Source organism: Microcaecilia unicolor, chromosome 1, assembly GCF_901765095.1.
Source record: "Microcaecilia unicolor chromosome 1, aMicUni1.1, whole genome shotgun sequence".
Taxonomy (NCBI): Eukaryota; Metazoa; Chordata; class Amphibia; order Gymnophiona; family Siphonopidae; genus Microcaecilia; species Microcaecilia unicolor.
Window position 1 is genome coordinate 197,810,001 of NC_044031.1, and position 23,445 is coordinate 197,833,445.

Sequence of the window (23,445 nt, forward strand, 5' to 3'; positions counted from 1 at the left end):
AGGGGCTTGTTTTTGATTTGTATGTTATTTGTTTTTAGTTTTTTCCAATAAAAAGAGTTTTCCAGTCTGCCCAACAAGATAACTCATTTTACATGGTATGTAATATTTTATATGTATATCCAAGTTTGATTTGTCCCTGCCTTTCTCAGGGCACAGACCATAGAAGTCCGTCCTGCACCGGTTTTATTCTCCAAATACCGGCGTCACCACCCAATGTCCGCTAAGATTCCATAGATCCATTCCTTCTAAACAGGATTCCTTTGTGTTTATCCCACGCATGTTTGAATTCCATTACTGTTTTCATCTCCACCACCTCCCGTGGGAGAGCATTCCACGTATCCACCACCCTCTCTGTGAAAAAACACTTCCTGACATTACTCCTTAGTCTGCCCCCCTTCAACCTCAATTCATGTCCTCTAGTTCTACCACTTTCCCATCTCCGGAAAAGGTTCGAATGCGGATTAATACCTTTCAAATATTTGAACATCTGTATCATGTCACCCCAATTATGTCTTTTATCTTCCACATTGTAAGACCTGCCAATCCAACTGAAACAGCTTTAGGCTTGTTACAGATGGATCAACAATTTAAAAAAAAACTGCAAGGCAGATGCAGTAACTAATAGGTTTGCTTGCTTTGTTTTGAGTGAATGGCTATGACGTCTGCGTGGGGGAATGGAAATAGAGATTAACCAAATTGGCTTCCTTGCTTACAGAGCAGGCTCACTTCCACTTCTATTAAACTTCCTTGCAGCAGCTCAAAGGTTTGCTTGCTGTGATTTGAGTGTATGGCAATGACGGCCGCGCCGGGGAGTACAGAGATTAACCAAATTGGCTTCTTGCTTACAGTGGACTAGATAGGCTCACTTCCACTCTTGTCTATTAAACCTCCTTGCAGCAGCTCATAAGTTTGCTTGCTTTGTTTTGAATGAAAGGCAATGACGGCTGCGAGGGGGAGTGGAAACAGAGATTAACCAAATTGGCTTTCTTGCTTACAGTGGACAAGGTAGGCTCACTTCCACTCGTCTATTGCACCTCTTTGTTTAAACTTCTAAAAGATTTGTGCAGCGCTGGGTTATAACTGGTGATCGCTGCATACTGTAAGCAGTAGCGACCGTGAAAACAAAGAAGCACTCCTGTCATTAAACCTTATTTTAAGCGTGAGAACGCCCGAACCCGATCCACTAAGTTACGCCCCCTGTGACGTAATGTTATCGTCGCATGGAGGATCGCAATTTTTTAAGGACAAGATTGGGTAAGGAAATAGGAGGATCGCGGGAGAATCCCGCTGTATCCGTTTTTTTTTTTTTACCTTTTGCCCTCCCTTGTTAAAGTGGACTAGAAGATAGGCTCACTTCCAGTCTCAGTGTGGACGGTATTAAGGCTCCCTGGGCAGCTTTCTCCCTTCTCCAGCCCGCCCGCCGCCGAGTGTTGCACCTTTCACCTTCTCTTCTGCCCGTCTCTCCCGTCCACGTGGTCACTTTTTACTTCACTGAAGCCTTCTCCCTCCTGCGCAGCACCTCCGATTTACAGTCAGCCAGCGTCTGCAGAAAATAGGAAATTGCACTTGCAATAGAGTAGGTGGGACGCGCCTGAGGAGAAGCCCCGACGCTGGTAGAAGGCTGTGAATCGGAGGTGCTGTGCAGGAGGAGGGAGAAGGCTTTAGTGAAGTAAAAAGTGACCACGTGGACGGGAGAGACGGGCAGAAGAGACTGGGAAAAAATATTTATTGCAGCTGTTTGGGAGGAGCGACCGCTCCCGCTACGCCACTGGTTGGAAACCGCTACGCTTCCAATACAATTCGGTGAGTTGTCGAAGCCAATCAACATGCTAATGGCTAAATATGGGGACGTCCGGAGGTGGAAGGCAGCTAAGCAGCCATCACTAATTATGACGTCACTTCCTCCTACTGATTTTGTAACTACTTTCTATTGCTGTCAATCAAGGGAATTCGTCTTAAGCGCCAGTTCAAGGCATTGCTTTTGTATCATGTAAGCTCCATTTGGAGCACCCTCCCCCTGCAAATTCTTTCCCAGTCAAATTACATGAATTTATGTAGAAAACTTAAGACTTTTTTGTTTGATAAATTCTAACTTGTACCATTTGTATTTATTTTGCTGTATTGTTTGAGTCACTCTTTTCTTAACTGCCTTGAACCTCTGGTTGGGATTAGTGAAGTCTACAAATTCATGATTACATTAGATTGTGAAATTCATTTTCAAAACTGGTGCTTCTGACTATAGCTCCGTTTTTACCTGTAGTCACTTATCTCCTGATTCTTTTCTACACCTTAGCTCATATCTTTGCCTCCGCACTCCATCACTTTGAGGCCAGTGCGCAAAGATTAGCAGTAGAGCCTTCACTCTACTGTGAAACTAGCACAGAAAAATTGCCACGGTATGCTCAAAGTAATACCAGTGCTGAAACCATTTGAACATTTGGCACACAATAACATGCACACAAATCCAGCATTAACCGCATGTTAGCACTGGTGGTAGTTTTAAGCATTGGCCTCTTTGTCTCTTATAAGTAATGCCACCCTGGGAAAAGACCAAGGGTCCATCGAGCCCAGCATCCTATCCACGACAGCGGCCAATCCAGGTCAAGGGCACCTAGCAAGCTTCCTTTTGCCACCCAAATATGCTATTTCAACAGCACATTTATCCTTGCCAGTCTGGTCATCCATATCACTCGTCAGACGACGTAGCACAAGAGCCCGATAATGTTGTTTGAAATTGGCTATTATGCCCTGATCCATAGGTTGGATCAGAGAGGTAGTGTTTGGTGGCAGGAAGACCACCTTGATGTTAGACAGCCTGACATCATCCCTGTGTGCAGTACAATTATCACAAAGCAACAAAATCTGACACTTTTGTGCCCGCATTCTAGTGTCTAACTTCTAACAACATTCTTTTGCTTATTCTGCCTGTAGCAGTTAAAGGGGCGGTAAATTTGAAATCTCATTGGTTGTCACTCGCCATTCGGCTTCCATATTCTGTGCGCATGCTTATGCAGAGTCTTTCCTGCAGAGGAGCGGTCTTAAACCATGCATATGAGCGAATCTTGCACTTATCAGTGGTGCGCTAAACCGAAGTTTGTCCCCATAGAAACTGATGGTGCCAAAAACGGGACCGAAGTACGGCATGCAGTTAAACATAGCATGCGCTTATCAGACGTGCACGTAAATGGAGTGCACTGTATTTAAAATAGCTAAAAAGGAAAGGGAATATATAGGATAGAAAGAGCATTCATACAGGAGAAGTGTCATCCGGGGCACGGCAATCCAAGATACAAAGAACTCTGGATTGTTGCATGATCCACTGGCCTACTGCGTACCATCTATGGGTATGTTAAAGGCAAGTTTGAAAAAGTGGCTTTTCAAGTGGGATTTGAATCTGGAAAGGGGAAGTTCAGATCTAAGGGAGGGGGAAGGCCATTCCAGAGTTTGGGGCAAGGAAGAAAAAGGCAGAGATTCTAGTTCATTTTATTTTTACATTTATTTATTTATATCTCGCATTATCCAAAGCATGTTCAGTTCAATGTGGCTTACATACAATGTAGACACTAGTAACAACTGTGAGAACTAACCTAGTAACAATTGTGAAGAAACTAAACTTACATGTAACAAGCATATAGGCTCAACTTGCATTGTAGTGTACAACAAAAGAACTGGTAACAACCGTAGAGAAGGTCTTAATAGTAACCAGATTGGATTAATTTGCATTATGACAGTTTATTAGCAACAGCTGGTGGCCAGTATTGTAAGAGATTGAAGACCCGCTGATAACCAATGGTGTAGGAGATGTGCATAGTGGTTTCGTAGTAGACTATCTCAGAGAGGAAAGAACTAGGCGATGAGCATTGAGGGACCAAAGGGAACGAGCTGGTGTGTAGGGAATAAAACCAGATGAAAGGTAGGGGGCCACTGGAACCACAGGGCATTTATTTTTGTTTAATATTAGGAGAAGGGGGGGATCGGGTCAGAAGGGAATATGGAGCATACATAGATAACCTTTTGGGGTGTTATTGGGGAACGTGACAGTATAGATCGCAGAATGCCACGTTCTGACGTTAGGCAAAGCAGTCTCTGGAAAGCAATTGTGTTCCCTTTTTTCTATAGATCCCAATTCACAATGCCCAAACAATAGCAGTAGGTGGGGTATTATAAAAATAGAGTGCTTATTTATTTACAGTAACAACATGAAAAGGCAAGAGTCGTGAAACAGAAATGGTCTTATGAAAATAACATGTAATAAAAGCACAAGAATCCCTAAACAGACTTATATTCAGTCAATTACTCTAAACCTTCAAAATTTATAAAAGAACTGAACGGAGACATCCAGCAGATGGCAGTGTGTTCCTCATATTAGGCAAAGGGGGGGGGGGTCGGGGAGAGGGAGAGAGTTTGAGGTGCAGGAAGCAGTCCAGGCAGAGTGATCAAATTGAAGGGAGAGAATGGGTGCTGTTAGACACCTCTCCTCTCAACCAACCCTTCTATGGTTCTCTGGACCTGGCGTAAAGTTTCCCATGCTAAACATGTGAGAAACTTTTTTTTCTAGCATAGATGCAGAGTAAAACAGCATTTAATTGCATTCTAATGTGGTCTACAGTAACGGTTTCAGCATGAGTTAATACCCGCGCTGAAACCATTTGAACTTTTGACTCACAATAACGTGCACACAAATCAGTTGTTAACCACATGTTAACACTGGTGGTAGTTTTGAGCATCAGCCTCTTTCTTTTATGCTTTCTCTACTTCGTTTTACCACCCAAGTATGCCATTCTGGCTTTCTTTCAGCTAATTGTTTATGTGAGCCTTTCCTCTTCTTTCTTCCATATCGCTGTCTCTTCTTATGATCCTTGTTTTGAGCTCTTTTGCTGCTTGCCAGTCTTGCTCACCTTTACCACAGCTGCAGCCTCCCTCTTGTTCACCCTCTTTCCTTTGCTGACTTCCCATTCTGAATTCTGTTTCCAATATGGCAAGTATTTCTAGGGTATAGTGTCACGATGCCATTTATTTTTGTGCAACGTTTTGAATAGCAAAAATGCATGGACCACGCTTACCAAGTGTATTGTACAGGATGGTTTCTTTTTAATAATTAGAAGGGTCAGCCTCCTTAATTGAGCACTTGGAGCTTTGAAGAATCGCATGTAAGTCATTAGTGGGTTTGTATATCACTGCCTTCTATACCACTGGTGCATCTGTACACTTCGGACACATGGGTGTGAAGTAGTGAATTTATTGTGTGTGTGTAAGTTAACCAGAGCTAGTAAGAAACAGGCTTTTGAATGTTAACCAGGGGTGCTTGACTTGATCCTACAGATGTAAATTGTGCCAGTACCAAGACTATGAATTTTGGGGAATTCTAAGGCAAGTTTTGTTCATTGATGCAAGACTGGCATGCCTGTTTTGTTTATTTCCTTTCAGACTGAGCATCCTATCCTGAAGAATGCAGGCAGCTTGCAACAGTTTTGCCATTTTCTCATTGTGCCTGAAGAAGCAACTGAGCAGCAGGGTTGGCTTTAAGAAATGGGAAAGGAAGATAGCGTGGGGCTCTGTCAGAGCCATTTACAGCGAAACAGGGACTTGGGAAAGACGGTATGGAATAGAGACCAGGAGAAAGGTGGAGAATTGGTGGCATTCGAGAATAAAAGAGCACTTCTGTAAAATCTCAGATGTTGATGTAAGTATAAATAGAGTTATATAAAGAAAGGGTGATAATCAGTGCAGTTATTCCTCTTTGGAGGTGCCTAGCTTGTGAGGTTTGGTTTAGGTGGTACTCCTAGTTGTAGTTAAGCATAAGACACACATAGTATGAGGGGAGATAAGGACCACAAGGCTCATATGATATGCTCATCAAACATAAGAAAAACTTTCTTGTTTTTAGTGCTGTGTAGTGTTACTGTCACATGTAATGCTCCCTACCTCAAAAACATGTATACCCATCAAGTTTGTGTTTCAAAAAAAGAAACACTGTTCTGTGTGCATGCCTGGCAGTTGGAAATAAAATGTGATACATAACCAAATGAAAGCTGTTATTTTTATAGAACCCTTGTTAGAGACTGTTAAAATGTATAGGTTTCTGCATAGGCACACATGAATAGTCATCTGTGGCGACCTTCAAGCCATCAGCCAAAGTGACAGGACAGATAAGAACCAACTGACTTACCCAGTCTTCCTGTTTGTTTCCATACTTGGATGTCAACCATGCGTAGATGATGGTGTGCAGGATATCAAACATATAAACAGCGAGTGACCGTACTCACTCGCAAATGCGCAGTAGAGACCTTCTCTGCCCCGCCCCCACGTCAATACGTGATGACGGGGGGGCGGAACACAGAGGGTCTGTACTGCGCATTGCTGAGGGAGGGACACCGCCGTCTAACGCTCCCCCCACCCGAGTCGCCGCCGCCACCCACCTTCTACCCGGTCGGGCCCTCGCTCCACTATTGAAACAGCGAGGGTCCGGGAACGCAGCACTGAGCTCTGCTGAGCTGCCGACATCGCCCTTCCTTCTTCTTCTCTGCCTCTGTCCCGCCCTCGACGACGTTACGTCACACGAGGGCGGGACAGGCAGAGAAGAAGAACGAAGGCCGACGTCGGCAGCTCAGCAGAACTCAGTGCTGCGTTCCCGGACCCTCGCTGTTTCAATAGCGGAGCGAGGGCCCGGCCGGGTGGAAGGTGGGTGGTGACGGCTCGGTGGGGGGGGGGCGCGAACTCGGAGGGGGAGGGGCAGCGGCGAACTCGGCGGTGGGGGCGGGCCTTTCAACCCCCCCCTTCCTATAATAGCCCGTTTTTACGGGCTCAAAGTCTAGTTTCATCCTATCTAAGTTAGTTTTGTTGTCTTCCCTCTTAGGTTCATTATAGGCAACTGACTGCACAAGATCCTATACTTAATATATTTCCTAAGTTCTTGCCCCATATCATTTAGCCAGTCGCTAAACCCTCTCCTTACCATTGCCCCCCCTGCTTCAAGCATGCTTAAATTCTGTCACAGAACTGTCTATCACCATATTTGCTGGTAAGCTTGTTAGACTTGCTGCCCACATTCGCCACGAATTAATATGTTACAAGAAATTCTACCCACTTCTCCAGCTTATTGATATGTTGGAAGAAATGAGTTATTTTGGGGAAAATAGCTCGAGAGCAACTCGCTACTGTTTATAATTTAAGAGCAAGCGCTGTATTTATAAGTTTTAGGATATTAATTTCTCCACCAATCACCAAAGGTGATAATTGCAATAAATTAAATATATTAAGTATATATATATTCAGAACACAAAGAGACCATATTTTTAGCTTCAAAAAGATTGATTTAATATACAATTGCACACGAGAGGTAGGTTTTAAAGGGGAATCTTTTACAGGTAATCTGTGCTTAAAATAGAACAAAGTAGCAGCTAGATCAACTTACAAGTCCTTGTTACAAGCATGCTGTGGTCCAGCTGATTGATGAGCACATGTTGAGGACAGGAGGCATCAGCGGAGCGGACCCCAAAGAGAGCAGCAGTTTCCAAGAGAGGCAGGTTTCCAGAGGAGGCAGGTCCCAAGAGAGCGAGCTGGGCTGTTTCCAGGCCTTTTATAATGTTAGCAGAGAAGCATGGTGTGTGCATGTCTTGGATATTTTGCAAGGCATTATGGTTAATGTAGTCTCATGTCTGCACACGACCCCTGAGTTGGTCTCATGTCTTATGACATCACGAGACTTAGTCTGGATTTTGCTGGCAAATGTCTTTTGATGTCCTGTTCAGTCTCTGTGGCAGATACACATTACAAGTCCTTCCTTTCTGCACATGTCTGGAAGCTGATGGGAGGGGCAGGTATACCTTTGACAAGCAAATGTCCTGTTTATGGTCCACCCTTTGAAGTCTTTTGTCTTCAATGGATTCTCCAGACTCTCTGCCTCCTTGCATCCTCTGGTTAGGTCCAATCTTTGTTGTGTTGATAAAGCAGTCTTAAGTCTTTTGTTTGAGGAATGAGAAAAGGCAAGGTGAGGCCCCAAAGGGAGAGGGAAGGGGGCTTTTGGAATGAGACTATTTTCTCTGCTGCAGTGTTTTTAAAAGATACACAAATATATTGCTGTATATATATCCAGCAAATATGCTACATATTTCAGTAATAGACTGATACCGTTACATTCCCTCTCTTGGCTCCGAGTGAAAATACATTTTTAATATATTGGAATGAGGAGCCATAAAATGAACTATAAAAGCTAAAATTAAAAAAACAACTCTAACCTAGTACAGACTGGACCGTGCAGGTATTTTCCTGCCGTCATCTACTATGTCACATCACTATGAATCTTGGAATATGTCCTTAGCTGGAATATGACTGTTATAAGCAAAAAGACTCATCATTATTACTTTTGTTTGCTCATGACTTACATTTAGGTAGCTAGGGTTAAGTTTTCTGTGGTCAGTTTCATTAGGCTTCCATTCAGTCAGGTGGCAGAGTATGGCTTTGCTCTGGTTTAAAATAGGATTGCAAGTACACTTTATATGACTTCAGCCACACAAGCGTCATTTTGCTCTATTTCCAGAGACCATCTCCTTTTGTGTCACCTGCTCAGGGGCATAGGCTGCTCCCAAGTTTGTGCCACAGGATATCTTACCCAGTATGCTAGCCAAATCAATAGCATGAGAGTGCGCAATTGACCAATTTACCACCGCAATGGGATGGAACAATCTATTCAGTCATATTTTCAGCGTTTGACATTCCAAGGAAAAATATTGTATGAATGTTACCTAACACTGTGAATGTTTCCCTATATTCTCTATTTCAGAGGCTAACTGAGGTATTCACAGCAGTGATACATAAGCAAGGGTGTAAATGTGGAGCTATTATACTACTGTTTCATTAGAAACAAGAGAGACATATGTATGCAATTATAATAATTTCCTAGGTTACTATTACACACAAAACAATTATTCCTATCATTCCTATGCAATAATATTTACTTAATCATTGACCAAATTAAAAAAAAAACAGAGTCATGGTATAGTGCCATGAACTACCTTTCAGAGAGAAACTTTTTATTTTTCAGAGAGAAACCTTTTATGGGTAATGAGTGTGGTAAAAGGTTGCCATATTTATCTGCTTTAGCAGTGTTTAATGTAGCACTTTAATAGACAATACTCGTGTGTTTAATGTTGTAAAGAATTTAGAAAAGATATGTTAATTTTGCTTTGCACACAGCCAATATTTCATTCCAGGGAGAGACATTGTGTGCGTCCTGGCTGTAATGTAGAATAAACTAAAAAGGTCAGAAACATTCCCTGTACTGATTGTACCTAATAGATCATGTAAAGAGAAACCTTCGCTCATATTTTCAAATATATACATGTGAATATATAACCTTAGATAGCAATTAGTAGAACTTATTATACGTGAGCCATAGCTTGAATGATTCTTTTCTATAGCTCGCCTGCCAGTGAAAATGGTCTCTCTTTTTTTTTTCTTTCTAGGACAATGTGAACTAATGGAGGGACTGTTAGTAGGGAGGGTCTATTAATGTCTGCTTATAGTTCTCTGTGTACCCCATAACATAAAACAAACATGTAACATGGAGACCACATGACAAACAAACAAAGAACTCTATTAGGCCTTTAGGTCTCCGATCGTCCATTCCAGATCCAGGATTGAGCTTAACCTGCAATAAGCAAGAACACAAAAGCAACGTACGCGGCATCCATCTTGGATTTGCCAAAGCATTTTCATTCTTTTAGAAGTGAGCAACAATTAGCAAAATTAATAAAGCACGAAGAGCACCAAAAGCATCACCTGCGGCATCCATCTGGATTACCACCGCAGTCTCATTCATTTAGAAATAAGCAACAATTAGCAAAATTATATATGGTTTTTATCTCAAGTAGAACAGCATAGATCCGTTTATTTTTAAAATATAAGTAGAACAGGATCGGATCTATTTATTTAGAAATATATCTGAGATAGCCATATATATATTAATTCCTAGCACCATAAAATCTTAGATTTAATCTTAGATTTACACTCGAACTCTGAAAAAGACAGAAAAACACATTATACATTAATTTAGCAGGTCACATGGCTCTCCGGTTCTGGTGGGGGGATCCCTCTCTTGTTCACAGTTCCTTCCCATAATCTTAGATCATTGTATACGAGCAGCGTGCAGTGCAGACAGGCTTTACTTTCTTAAGCTTTAGTTTCTTTTCTATAAAAATAGCATATCTTGTTAATTCACATTAAAGCACAATATTAAGTTTCAGCTCCAGCGGGAGTTACCTATTATAAGGAGGCATTTTTAAAACTTCTTACCCAGTATTTTAGTTTCAACTCCAGTGGGAGTCACTCATCAGAAAAAAGACATTTCTAAATCCTTAAACAATATTATATCAAAAACAAATTACAACAGAAGCTATCACAGAGAGACATTTTAAATCTGACTTATTGCAAAGAGACATTACTAAATCTTAAATGTTCAAAAGAACAATAGAAGCTATATTTTTAATTAAAAGAACAATAGAAGCTACATTTTAAATCAAGAGAACAATAAAACTACATTTAAAATTAAAAGAACAATAGAAGCTACATCTTTAATTCTTATCAGTGTTACAAAGGGCCATTGCAAAAACTTTTTCTATTTTCCGGTTACCGCAGAAGCCCACATGAGCACTCGGGACACCTAGTGTTACTTGGAAAAACAATCAGGTGTACTTCTTTAGCTGAGATATGTGTACCCATTTTGTCTTTCCCTGTGGAAAGCTGATCTGATATACCACTGGGGATATACGGTTGGATACTGTATAAGGGCCATTCCAACCTGCAGAGAGGGCATGGTCCCGTTTTCCCTTGAAGAGCTTACGGTACATTACCTGAGAACCTACTTCAAAGAGGGGGCTGATAGCGGAATGTAGACTTTTAGATTGAGCTGCTTTCTCCAGGGCTTGAGTGACTCTGGCTTGCAGAGTGGTTTTATCCTCTACTAGTTTGATATATTGTACAAAAGTAGGGTCTGTCTCATCATCATTTGGGTCCTGATTGATATAGTCACTAGAAATTAGGAGTGGCATAGTGTGTCCGAACAGTATCTGATAAGGGGTTACATGTGAATTCAGGCGGGATGTACTGCGTATGGATGCTAGTATCAAAGGCAATTTCTGAGCCCAATCTTTGCCTGTTGAATTTACAACCTTTCTGAGGGCCTCTTTTATGGTCCTGTTCATTCTCTCTACCTGCCCAGAACTCTGTGGGTGATATGGAACATGAAGCTTGTGTTTTATATTTAGGGCTTGTAACAGGACTGTGAAAATCTCACCCACAAATGCTGGTCCACGATCTGAGTCGATGATTTGAGGAGTGCCAAACCTGCAAATTACCTCAGAGAACAGTTTATTAGCAGCAGTCTGTGCAGTATGATTTTTACAAGGAAATGCTTCCACCCAGCCACTAAAAGCATCAACAATAACTAGAAGGTATTTGTATCCCTCTCTGGTCACTGGTAAATTGTCTATGAAATCAATTTGTAACCGGTGCCAGGGTCCTACCCTTCTCTGATGTAAAAGTGGTGTTGGTTTAGTCTGTCCTGCTTTAACTTGTGCACATTGTAGGCAGCCGCCTACCCAATCCTCCACTTCCTTTCTCATTCCTGGCCATGATGCCATGGCTTTAAGGCGACTGAGGGTTCCTTCTACTCCCTCATGCAAATATGAGTGGGCTAAACAAATCAGCTCTTGTCTAAATATTTGATCTGGTATATGCTCAGAAGTATCTTTACCAGATCTAGTGACAGCAGAAATCTGAGAAGCCAACATGTCTACCTGATGGTTAAAAGAAGCTTCAAGGGAATGGTGGGGGTCCTGGTGTGATTTAACATGACGTATCATTAATTTACCTGGATGACACTGTAACCAATTCCCAATCCATTTCCACAATTGTCCTTGCTGCAAGGGCTTGCCATCAGCAGTGCAGAAATCATTACGAGACCACTGACTCAGCCACCCTAAACAGGCTTGTACTACATAATCACTATCGCTGTATATCATTAAAGGGTGCGTTATGAGGCACTCATGAGATATATTAGTGTCTATGTGTGGACATGTGTGAGTCAATACAGCCTGGACAGCTAATACTTCTGCGTTCTGAGCTGAGGAATGACTATCAGATTTACCTTTTAGGACTTCCTGGTCTATGCTGAGGGCTGCATACTGAGTATATCGTATACCTTTGTCCCAAAAGGAGGACCCATCCGTAAACCAAATGTTTCTAAGTGGTACTAAAGTCTTAGCCTCCTCTACAGGGGGCGCTGAGGGACATTGCAGGGGAGATTGCAGATTCTCTTGATAAGGGCAAGAGTGATTGGACCCAGTTTCAATCAGTGCATGGGCTAAAAGGCTTGGACTTTTCTGGATTTCAAATTGAACCCTTTTGTTCATTAAAACTAGGGTCCATTGTGCTAGTCTTGTGTTTGAAATGTGTGAGCCAGTAAGGGCACCTGAAATTATATACTTGAGGGGAGTGTGAATAGAAAAGAAACTGAATGTAACCTGAGCAAATAGAGATTTGGGCCTCTCCACAGAGATGCTGGAATGTCTGAACTGCCCAAACAGCAGCTAGACATTCTCTTTCACATTCAGTATACCTGCTCTCTACATCAGTCAGTTTACGTGATTCATATGCAACAGGGCAAAGTTTTCCCTGTTGATTACGCTGGAGAAGGACCGCAGCTAAAGCAGTCCCAGTTGTGGCTAACTTGATGGTGAAGCTTTTAGCAGGGTCTGGATATATTAGTGCTGGAGCCTGTGCTGCAGCAGTTTTCAATCTAGACAGTGCTCTCTCATGCTCTTCAGTCCATTCCCAGTGACTTTTCTTTTTCAGGAGCCTATACAGGGGGCTTGCAATATCAGAGTACTGATAAATATAGGAGCGGAGGAAGTTGAACCCCCCTAACAGGACTCGCAAGGAATGGACATCGTGGGGAGCTGGTGCATCCAGCAAGGCACATACCTTACGGGTATCAGCTTGCCTCCCATCATTTCCCACTATGGTCCCTAGATACTGAACTGACTGTTGGACCAATTGAGCTTTACCCAGATTCACCTTGAAACCTGTTTCCTGAATTAAAGCAAGGACTCTTTCTGTGCGACCCTGAACTTCCTCTCTGTCAGAACCCACAATCAAAATGTCATCTACATATGAATGAACATATTTTCTATCCTGGACCCCCAACTTTTCTAGCATCTGTGTAACATGGAGGTGGCACAGGGTAGGGGAATTATGAAACCCTTGAGGAAGGCGGGTGAATGTGTATTGCTTGTCCTGAAATGTAAATGCGAACCTGTCTTGGCTTTCTGGATGAAGCTGAATAGCAAAGAAGCAGTTTGCCAAGTCTATTACAGAAAACCACTTACTCTCTGGGGTGATGGAGCTTAAGATATCTAGTGCAGAGGCAACAATAGGGGCTATAGTTTGTGTACCTTTGTTAATCTTTCGGTAGTCCACTGTGAGGCGCCAGTTTATGCCATCAGCCTTCTTTACAGGCCAAAGAGCTGAGTTGAAAGGAGATTGGGTTTCTCTAATTACTCCCTGTTTCATGAGATCTGATATAACACCCTGAAGTGCAGGGATTGCTTCCCTAGGATAGGGATACTGTTTCTGTGGTGGTACAGATTCTCCCTTAACTTTCACAGAGGATTTTATTTTCCCACAATCAGTGGCACTAGTGGTCCAGAGGTCTGGGAAAAGTTCTTTCCACCTGCTCTGCTCTGCTTCTGGCATTATCCCTGCTATTTTCTGCCACTTTGGTTTATAATACGGATCAATTTGTTTCTGCCACTCATAGTGAGGGCATTTCCATAGTATCTGATTACATAGATCCACTACCATGTTGTTTTTGTGTAGAAAATCAGAGCCTATTATCACTTCAGTGGATGTGTCAGGGCACTGCACTACTGTGGTATGAAATGTATCATCTCCTATTTTAAACTGTACATCTCCATATTGGTACCCCCTTTTCGTGTCTCCTGCAAAGGTGGACAGATTTATTGGCCCTATGGGATGTGATCCTGCAGGTATAAAGCTAGTGAGTGTTACGGCGGCACCAGTGTCCACTAATGCCAAAACTTTCCTGTGTCCTTGTCCAACCCACATCAGAGGTCTGCCCCCTGGGTCCCACTGCAGTTTGCAGAGTGGGGTCCACTGTGCATCCCTCCGATTCAGGCCGGACCCCTTATCCTAGGCTTCTAATGGAGGGGCCGATGGGGCTACCATGTGTGTTAGTGACAGACAGGCGGCTATGGCTTCTTCCTTTTCAGAGGGGGGCTCTTCCCTGTTTCCTGAGAGAACCTGCAGCACCCGCGCGGTAAGAACATCAAGGGGTTGTTGGTCCCAGTATGCCATGTTCTCACCATGAGTTTTTAAAATGCTAACCGCTTGCCTGCGAGTTTCATTATCTACATATAGAGGAGCGGATTTTTTTCTTAAAGGTTTACCTTTATGGGAGCTTCGGTCAGAATGCAGCCCAGGTGGTGCATTCTTGGGTTGGGGAGCTGGATGCCGTGAGGGGGCCTGGGAGGCCTGCTCTTGGTATGGAGCTAGATCAGGGTATAAAGTGGGTACAGCTGCCGCCACTGGATGTACTGCATAAGGCTGATACCTTTGTACATTTTTGGCCTTCAAGCACAAATCCCTAGCAGAGGCAGGCTCACCTGGGGCCCAAGAACAGAGAGCTCTTGCAATAGTAGGATGCATGCCCTGACAAATCTCTCTCAACCTCTCATCATCTACTTTTACATCTAGTAGATCTCCTGGGATCTGCCTTCTGGAATCTCTTCCTTCCACTTCCCCTGTCATAATTAGTAAAATAATTGCCCTCCTTACATAATCTTCAATACCCTCATTTTTGCCCTGCTGGACATATGTATTTAAGATCTTGAACGTTCTCATGCCGAAGGACACACTCGCAGCGATTGCCAAATTTAGCAAAGAGAAACCCCTTTGTCTTGCCAATTGAATAGCTCCCTCCATCTGTTCTGCAAATTCAGGTTTGATACAGAGACGGATCACTTTAATTAATTCCTCTGTATCAATCCTCCCTTCCTGTTCTAATTTCCATAATGCCACGCAAGCTTGGGGGAACTTGTCAGGGTCTATCTTGCCTATTTGTCTGGCTATCACTTCTATATCTGTCTGTGAGAGGGGCTGGGAACTGATCGTCTGGATGAGTCCCCCCGGTAGCTGTCTAGCCTCAGATACTTTTAACACGGCTGAAACAGGCATGGCTGTGGCTGTATTTGGAGGGGCACATGGAAGGCCTGAGATAGCTGATATCTGCACATGAGAATCCTGTATTTTTTCAGTGTTATTCTCACCTATAGGGGACGTCTGCAGTATTAGCTCTCTGGTTAGTTGTTTTAGGCCTGGGACCTGATTTGCTTGCATTTCTAAAGCTAAAATTTGGTTTTTCATTTGATTTTCCTGAGCTTGCTGATGTTCTATCTGCTGCCTAGAAGAGTCCAATTGATAATTTAAGCACCTATTCATTGTGAGCAAGAAATCCTTTTCTGTGCCTACCTGCTTGCATTCTTTCTCTTTAGCTAGTAATTTATCGTAATTTATAGTATTTGCTCTTTTAAGGCTTTCTCACACATGGCCCACATTAACCAAGAGCATGCAGAAATTCTCTTGCTCCCTTCCTTAATTGAATATAAATTGCAATATTTTTCGAATTTGCTCTCCATATCAGAGATGCTACTAATGTCCTCCACTACGCTAGGGGTCCATGGATTGGGGCCCGAGGATTCTATGCATCGCTTAAGCACAGTGGGGTTATGTACACCTAGAATAGTGTGTTTCTCTGTGTGTATGTCTTCCTCAGAATTATCTGCAAAATTAGTTTTTATTTTATGCCAGAGCATGCCTAAAATTTTTGTTATACAGTACATAAGGTACATAATTGCGTAAGTACTTAAGTATTGGCACACTGGCAGGGACCAAATGTCCATTACGCGCAACATCTCAAGTAGTGCCCTGAAAACCTTATCAATTTATCAATCGGAAATTTAATTAATGAAACCTGATACTCAGTTCTCTATAAAGCGCAAAATACAAAAATATAATTTAAGAACACTGTTATTTCATTCTAATTGCACAGAATACCTGCCCACGTTCTCCACAAATTAATATGTTAGACTTGCTGCCCACATTCGCCACGAATTAATATGTTACAAGAAATTCTACCCACTTCTCCAGCTTATTGATATGTTGGAAGAAATGAGTTATTTTGGGGAAAATAGCTCGAGAGCAACTCGCTACTGTTTATAATTTAAGAGCAAGCGCTGTATTTATAAGTTTTAGGATATTAATTTCTCCACCAATCACCAAAGGTGATAATTGCAATAAATTAAATATATTAAGTATATATATATTCAGAACACAAAGAGACCATATTTTTAGCTTCAAAAAGATTGATTTAATATACAATTGCACACGAGAGGTAGGTTTTAAAAGGGGAATCTTTTACAGGTAATCTGTGCTTAAAATAGAACAAAGTAGCAGCTAGATCAACTTACAAGTCCTTGTTACAAGCATGCTGTGGTCCAGCAGGACTGATGAGCACATGTTGAGGACAGGAGGCATCAGCGAGGACCCCAAAGAGAGCAGCAGTTTCCAAGAGAGGCAGGTTTCCAGAGGAGGCAGGTCCCAAGAGAGCGAGCTGGGCTGTTTCCAGGCCTTTTATAATGTTAGCAGAGAAGCATGGTGTGTGCATGTCTTGGATATTTTGCAAGGCATTATGGTTAATGTAGTCTCATGTCTGCACACGACCCCTGAGTTGGTCTCATGTCTTATGACATCACGAGACTTAGTCTGGATTTTGCTGGCAAATGTCTTTTGATGTCCTGTTCAGTCTCTGTGGCAGATACACATTACAAGTCCTTCCTTTCTGCACATGTCTGGAAGCTGATGGGAGGGGCAGGTATACCTTTGACAAGCAAATGTCCTGTTTATGGTCCACCCTTTGAAGTCTTTTGTCTTCAATGGATTCTCCAGACTCTCTGCCTCCTTGCATCCTCTGGTTAGGTCCAATCTTTGTTGTGTTGATAAAGCAGTCTTAAGTCTTTTGTTTTGAGGAATGAGAAAAGGCAAGGTGAGGCCCCAAAGGGAGAGGGAAGGGGGCTTTTGGAATGAGACTATTTTCTCTGCTGCAGTGTTTTTAAAAGATACACAAATATATTGCTGTATATATATCCAGCAAATATGCTACATATTTCAGTAATAGACTGATACCGTTACAAGCTCTTTCAGAGAAATGTCATTTTCTCTGTTGAGAACGCTTTTCTCTGAATCTTCCTTTCCTCCAGCTTCATAGTATTATCCTTTGATTTTTTTTTAATGGAATATTACACCTATTTCAACTTTATTGAAGCCTGCTAAATATTTGAATGTTTCCATCATACACCTTTTGTCTTTATTTCAGTGAGTACAGTTTTCAGTTGGTGAGTGCAGTGGTTGAAAGTCCCAGAATTGAAACTGTTCCCTCCTTTGTTGTCTATTATCAGTCTCAGTCTCATTGGCATTCCACCTTATCCTCAAAAAACCATCCCTAATAACTACCATCCCATCTCTAATCTTAAAGCAATGTCAAAAGTGCTTGAAAAGGCTGTGTTCCATGAACTCTCCTCAGTCTCCGAAAAAGTTTTCAGTTTACATCCCGCCAATCAGGATTTCTCCCACATTTCAGTACTAAAACAGTCATGATAGCACAACACTTCTTAGCAAACTACAGTAACATCTTGATCAACACAAAATAACCTTAGCAGTTTCTTTAGATCTCCCGGCTGCTTTTGATCTCATTGACTACCCTTCCTACGTGCCCAGCTGTCTGCCCTTGGAATCTCTGGCACAGTACACTCTTAGTTTACTTTGTTCCTGTCCCACCGTTCTTTCCGGGTTGTAGCCCAAACCTCTATTTTTAAATGCGTGACCTGATCTGCGGTGTGCCCCAAGGGTCTATTCTCTCTCCATTACTGTTCTTGAGTAGTTTAGCTGTTTTCATACAATCCACTAGTATCTCGTCATATTTTTATTCTGTTGACATTCTTCTCATTTAGCCCACTTCTCCTCACGACCCATCAATTACTCCCCTTCAGCAGTGTCGAGTTATTCTCCACCTGGCTATCCAGTCAGAAGTTAGTGTTAAACAAGAAAAAAAAACCTGTTGCTTGTAGGTTTTCAGGGGCTTTATCCCCACCTTCTTTCCCTGTTAACCTTTTTGGAACCTCAGTCACTCCAGTAACACACTTCCAGCATTTAGGCATTATTCTTGACTCTGCTCTTACATTTTTACCTCAAATTTTGCACCTGACCAAAGTTAGTTTTCTTGTTTTCCGCCAACTTCTGGCTATTCATCACTATTTCGACCACGATGCCTTCCACACTCTGATTCTCTCTCTGTTTATGACTCATCTTGATTACTAGAACATTCTCTATGCTGGCCTTCCATGTTCTACACTAAAGAAACTTCAAACCCTCCAGAATATGGCTAGTCATCTCCTTTGCCATGCCCGCCTAAACGATCACATCACTCATCTTCTGTAAGCTCACTGTTGGTTACCAGTCGAACAGCGGATTATCCACAAAGTAGCTACACTCACATTTAAGGCCTTCCGCCTAGGCACTCCTGATTATCCTGTCTCACAATCTCATACTCTCCTGTCAGACTCGTCCATTCACTAAATGACCTTCACCTGGTTCTCCCTGGTCCCAAATCTGCTCAGCTCGAATCCACCAGACACTCTACCTTCTTCTTTCTTGCATCTTTTGTCTGGAATGGGCTTCCTCTTTTTCTCTGTGGCAGTCTTTCTTTTAAGACGTTCAAATGCAAATGTAAAGGCCTGGCTTTTTGGAAAGGCCTACGGGGATGATATTTGATTGGGGTCCCTAGTAACAATCTGGCTGCCCTCCCTTTATACTGTCTGCTCCCCACCCCCCTGCCCTTTTCTTTCTCCACTCTGCTCCCTCTTGTATGATTGATTCACTGTCATATCAGTATTGTAGTTCCTTTTCTTTTTTATCCTTTTGTTGTTTGTTTTTATCTTCTGCCCCTCCTCTATTCCTTCATCCCTGGAAACATGCCCTTGTTCGCCTTCTTCTTAAAAAAAACCTCACTTCGACCTTTCCTTGCCATCCAGCTTCCATCACATTTCAAACCTCCCTTTCTTCATCAAGGCCTTAGAAAAAATTTTCATTCTCAACTAGTTGATCACATCAAACATAGCGACATTCTCCACCCTTACCATTCAGGCTTTTGTCCCTACCACAGCACAGAGACACTCCTTGCTCTTCATGACCTCATTCATGCCTCTGTTGATCAACATTGCTCAGTCATTGTGGTTTCCCTTGATCTGTCTTCGGCATTGTCTTGTAGATCACACATTACTTCTGCATCATCTTCACTCCATCAGTATCTCTGGTACTGTCCTTGATGGTTTACTAGCAATCTCAACGGTCGCTCCTACCAACTCTGCTTCAATCACTTGTCCATTTCCTCTCTCCCCCTTCTAACTGGTGTCTCCCAAGGTTCTATACTTGCCCCCACACTCTCTAACATATTTTCTGGCACCTTTGCTCACCATTATCCAGGATCATGCCTGTACTCCATTCTGCTATGCTAACAATATTCAAATTCTGTGCAGAATTTCCGATGCCTCCTCTCATGTTTATCTCTTGTATCTTTCTGGCTCAAAAGTAATCTCCTTTTTCTCAACGTCTAAATGCGAATCCATCCTCTTTTCTTCTTCCCGTAGCATCTCCCTTCCTGTGCCTTCACTTGACGGTGTCCCACTTCCTTTCAAAGACACTGTCAAGATCCTCTATGTCACCTTCGATATCTTCCTCACCTTCAGGCCTCAAATTGACTCTGTTCTTTGTCCACTAGTTCTTGTTCTTATCTCTCATCTTGACTAGTTCAACTCCCTCTATGTTGGTTTTCCTCTCTGCTCCCTCAAGCGCCTTCAACTAGTCCAGTCTACCGCAGTCAAACTCCTCCACAGTGCCCACCGTTTTGATCATGTTACCCCCCTTCTGCTATCCGAACATTGGCTACCTGTTTCAGCTTGCATCAAATTTAAAATTCTTCTCTTAGTTTACAAATCAAGGTCTCCCTTTGCCCTGGCCAACCTTAACCTTCTCATTCCTTATGCTCCCTTCCGTTTTCTTCTGTCTGCAGATATCAACCTCCTGGTTCTACTCTCTCCCTCTCAACTTCGCCTCTCCACCTTCCGTGATACTGCTTTTAGATATATTGGCTCTAAATAATGGAATGAGTTACCACTGCACATTTGGAATCAGCCCTCACTTTCTGCCTTTAAACAAGCCTTAAAGACTTATTTTTTTCCCTCTGTTTCTCTAATGCTGTTTAGATTTATTTTTCTTTAATGCACTGTCATTATCTCCTGTTCTATTTTGTAAACCTCTTAGATGCCTGTGTGCCGGCCTTTGGCGGTATATCAAATGTATGTGATACTAATTTGATTTACCATACACTATATATAAGGCATGCCAATGAATACACATGCTTATTGGCTACTCTAGGTTCCTTTCAATCGAGGACCCAGTTCACCAGTTTTACAACTCTGTAACAGCAATTCGTTCCCCTCCCCCTGCCCCATCACCAGCCATCACATTTTATAATAATGCTGCTCATGGTCATTTCAGTGACAGGGCTGTCCACTGCCATTAGGAATGCACCTGGTAACTTCCCAAGTCAAACTTTCTGATCCTCAAGCTGACTGGGACCACTGATGATTCTACAGAGACACAATTCAAAACTTCTGGGAGTGGGAATTAGGTCGTGGTCCTTGCTTAATGGTGAACATGAGTGGTCAGATTCATAAACTATGATTGCAGGGTTCTGAAAGGAGATATAATGCATTGTTGCCCTGGCCCTCATTCAGACTTGTTGCATTGATAATAGGACGATACATCGAGAGGGGTATAAAAATTTGATTAGCTGTGAATGAAGGGTCATGGTTTCAGGATCCCAGCTCTGATTCAATTGGCCTGGAAGGCAAAGGAACAGTAAGAAACTGTTGGATTAAAAAAAAAAAAAGATAAAAATACTGCTCATGACTGAGCCACTTGTGATAAGAATCATGAGTCGCTTGTCAACGGTCAATTTTATATTCACACATTTTATTTATTTTTTATTAGTTATTGATTGTAGGACGAAGATGCTAAAATCTAAGGTCAGAGTTTGTTTAAAAACAGAAAGAAACTTAAGAGAACTACATTTCAGCTGCTACTCAGAGTCCAGCACAGCTGAAATTGCAAACTGGCAGCTGCTGTTGTGTAAAGGAAGCACTACTGCTGTGAAACGAGAACAATTCATTTATAACTTGAGGTGGGAGTACTCCAACGCACCACTTTTAATCCTCAGTGGCTTTTCTCAAGAGGAAGGAACGTTTGTGGATTAGTCATTAACAGAGAAACTAAATCTACACCTTTCTGTTCTCTTCAGGCCTTCCCACAACTAGCACTAGTCTCTGGGAAAACACCAGATTTTCTTGTTTGTTAGAGTCTAGTTTCCAAATACAAATTTCCCTCACAGCAGTTTTTTTTTGTCTTTTAAGAGTAGGTTTATTTGTACATTTTGTGGTATCTGCTGTACCAGCTATTCTTTAGAATGGTGACGGGGCACCAGTTCGGGTAACTGTTTTACTTTTCCACAGGGATCATTTTCATTGTTTGCTGTGTTTTAATCAGGCCATCATTTTTTTGGTTTGATGCTAGCCATGTGATATTTTCATAAATACGTGGGTTGAGTATCATACAGGTTATGGGAACATTGCTAGCAGCTATCCTGGGGCTTAGCACTATGTGACAAAGTGGCATCAGAGGAGTGGCCTAGTGGTTAGTGTGGTGGACTTTGGTCCTGGGGAACTGAGTCCGATTCCCACTTCAGGCACAGGCAGCTCCTTGTGACTCTGGGCAAGTCACATAACCCTCCATTGCCCCAGGTACAAATAAGTACCTGTATACAATATGTAAGCCGCATTGAGCCTGCCATGAGTGGGAAAGCGCGGGGTACAAATGTAACAAAAGAATAAAAATAAATAAAAAATAAATACTATTGTTTGGGACAAGAGGGAAAAATTTTGATGGTTTTCACTGAAGTAGAAACTTCAGTGAAGCAAAAGAGATCCTAAATAAAGGATGGTCATGCAACATAAAGAGTGGAAATAACCATTCACTTGAGCAGCATCATGGCTAGTGCAAGCAGTTAAGTTACACCTAAACTGGACAAGTTCTGGAGGAAAAGGTGAGTAATGAGTTCAAGAGCTTATGATAAAGTACCAGTCAGGGTAAAGGATCATGGATTTGGTATACCACCTTTCTGTGATACAAAAAGCAGTTTAAATATAATATATGTAGGCACTTTCTCTGTACCTAATGGGTTCATGATCTGAGTTTTATACCTGGGGCAGTAGAGGGTTAAGTGACTTGCCCAGGGTCACAAGGCGCTTCAGTGGGAATCAATCCCAGATCCCCAGGTTCTTAGTCTACTGCACTAAGCATGAGGCAATAGTCAGGAAAGTAAAGATGCAAATGGAAGAAAAAATAGCCAATACATTAAAATGGAGGGCGGACCTTTTTTAGATGTGTTTGATATAGGAGGAAGTGCAAAAATGGCATTGGTGAGAGGAGGACTATGTAGAAGCTGATAAAGATAAGGTGGAATTGCTTAACAAATATTTCTGTATGTGTACAGCTGAAGGGATAAATGCAGGACCACAGAAGACAAACACAAATAGGAATGGAGGTGTGGTAGACCCCAAACAATTTTCAGAAGACTCTGTCCATGAGGAGCTAGCTAAACTAAAGGTAGACAAAGTAATGGGGTCAGATGGCATACATCTTAGGGTACCGAATGTTAGTTTGGTCATGAACCCTTGAGCCCCAGCCAAGGCCTAGCATGGGTTTAGGCCAAGGCCTAGGGTGGACCAAACAGGTACTACACACTACCCCAGCTACCAAGCCCTGCACACACACGCAGAAAGCAACTTACACCTCTAGAAAAGGGAAGATAGGGCATTCAGGCGAGCCTCATGGCCTGTCTGGAACCCACTTACTCAGAATTCAAGCATGCGGGCCTCACGGCCTAACCGGAACCGACTCAAACCCAGGGAAGGGAGAAAGGAAAAACGAGAGGTCCCCACGGGGACTAGAACACCAGCAACACACTCGGTGCTAGCTAAAGCCACAAAGGGAAAAGGAACTGACGGACGTACCTATAGGAAACACAAGGCAGTGCCCTGGGTAAACAAGGACAAAGGGAAGCACACACGGAGACACGTCAGGCTGTACCCCACAGCACACAAAGGAAATGAGGGACTGCGAAATAGGGATACAGAAGGCTGAGACCCCTAGCAGACAGGCAGGGAAAAGTCAGCGAAACAGAGTGGGGTGCCTTAC

At 42.5% G+C, this 23,445-nt stretch overlaps 1 protein-coding gene across 1 annotated transcript in view; it reads left to right on the plus strand.

The window, feature by feature from the left end:
- Positions 1-1,305: 1,305 nt before the first annotated feature.
- Positions 1,306-23,445, plus strand: part of LARS2 (leucyl-tRNA synthetase 2, mitochondrial) — a 242,795-nt gene continuing 220,655 nt past the window's right edge. Inside the window, 2 exon segments of the mRNA XM_030203605.1 lie at positions 1,306-1,803; positions 5,428-5,683. Coding sequence (XP_030059465.1) covers positions 5,450-5,683 — 234 coding nt within the window. The 5' untranslated portion in view covers positions 1,306-1,803; positions 5,428-5,449.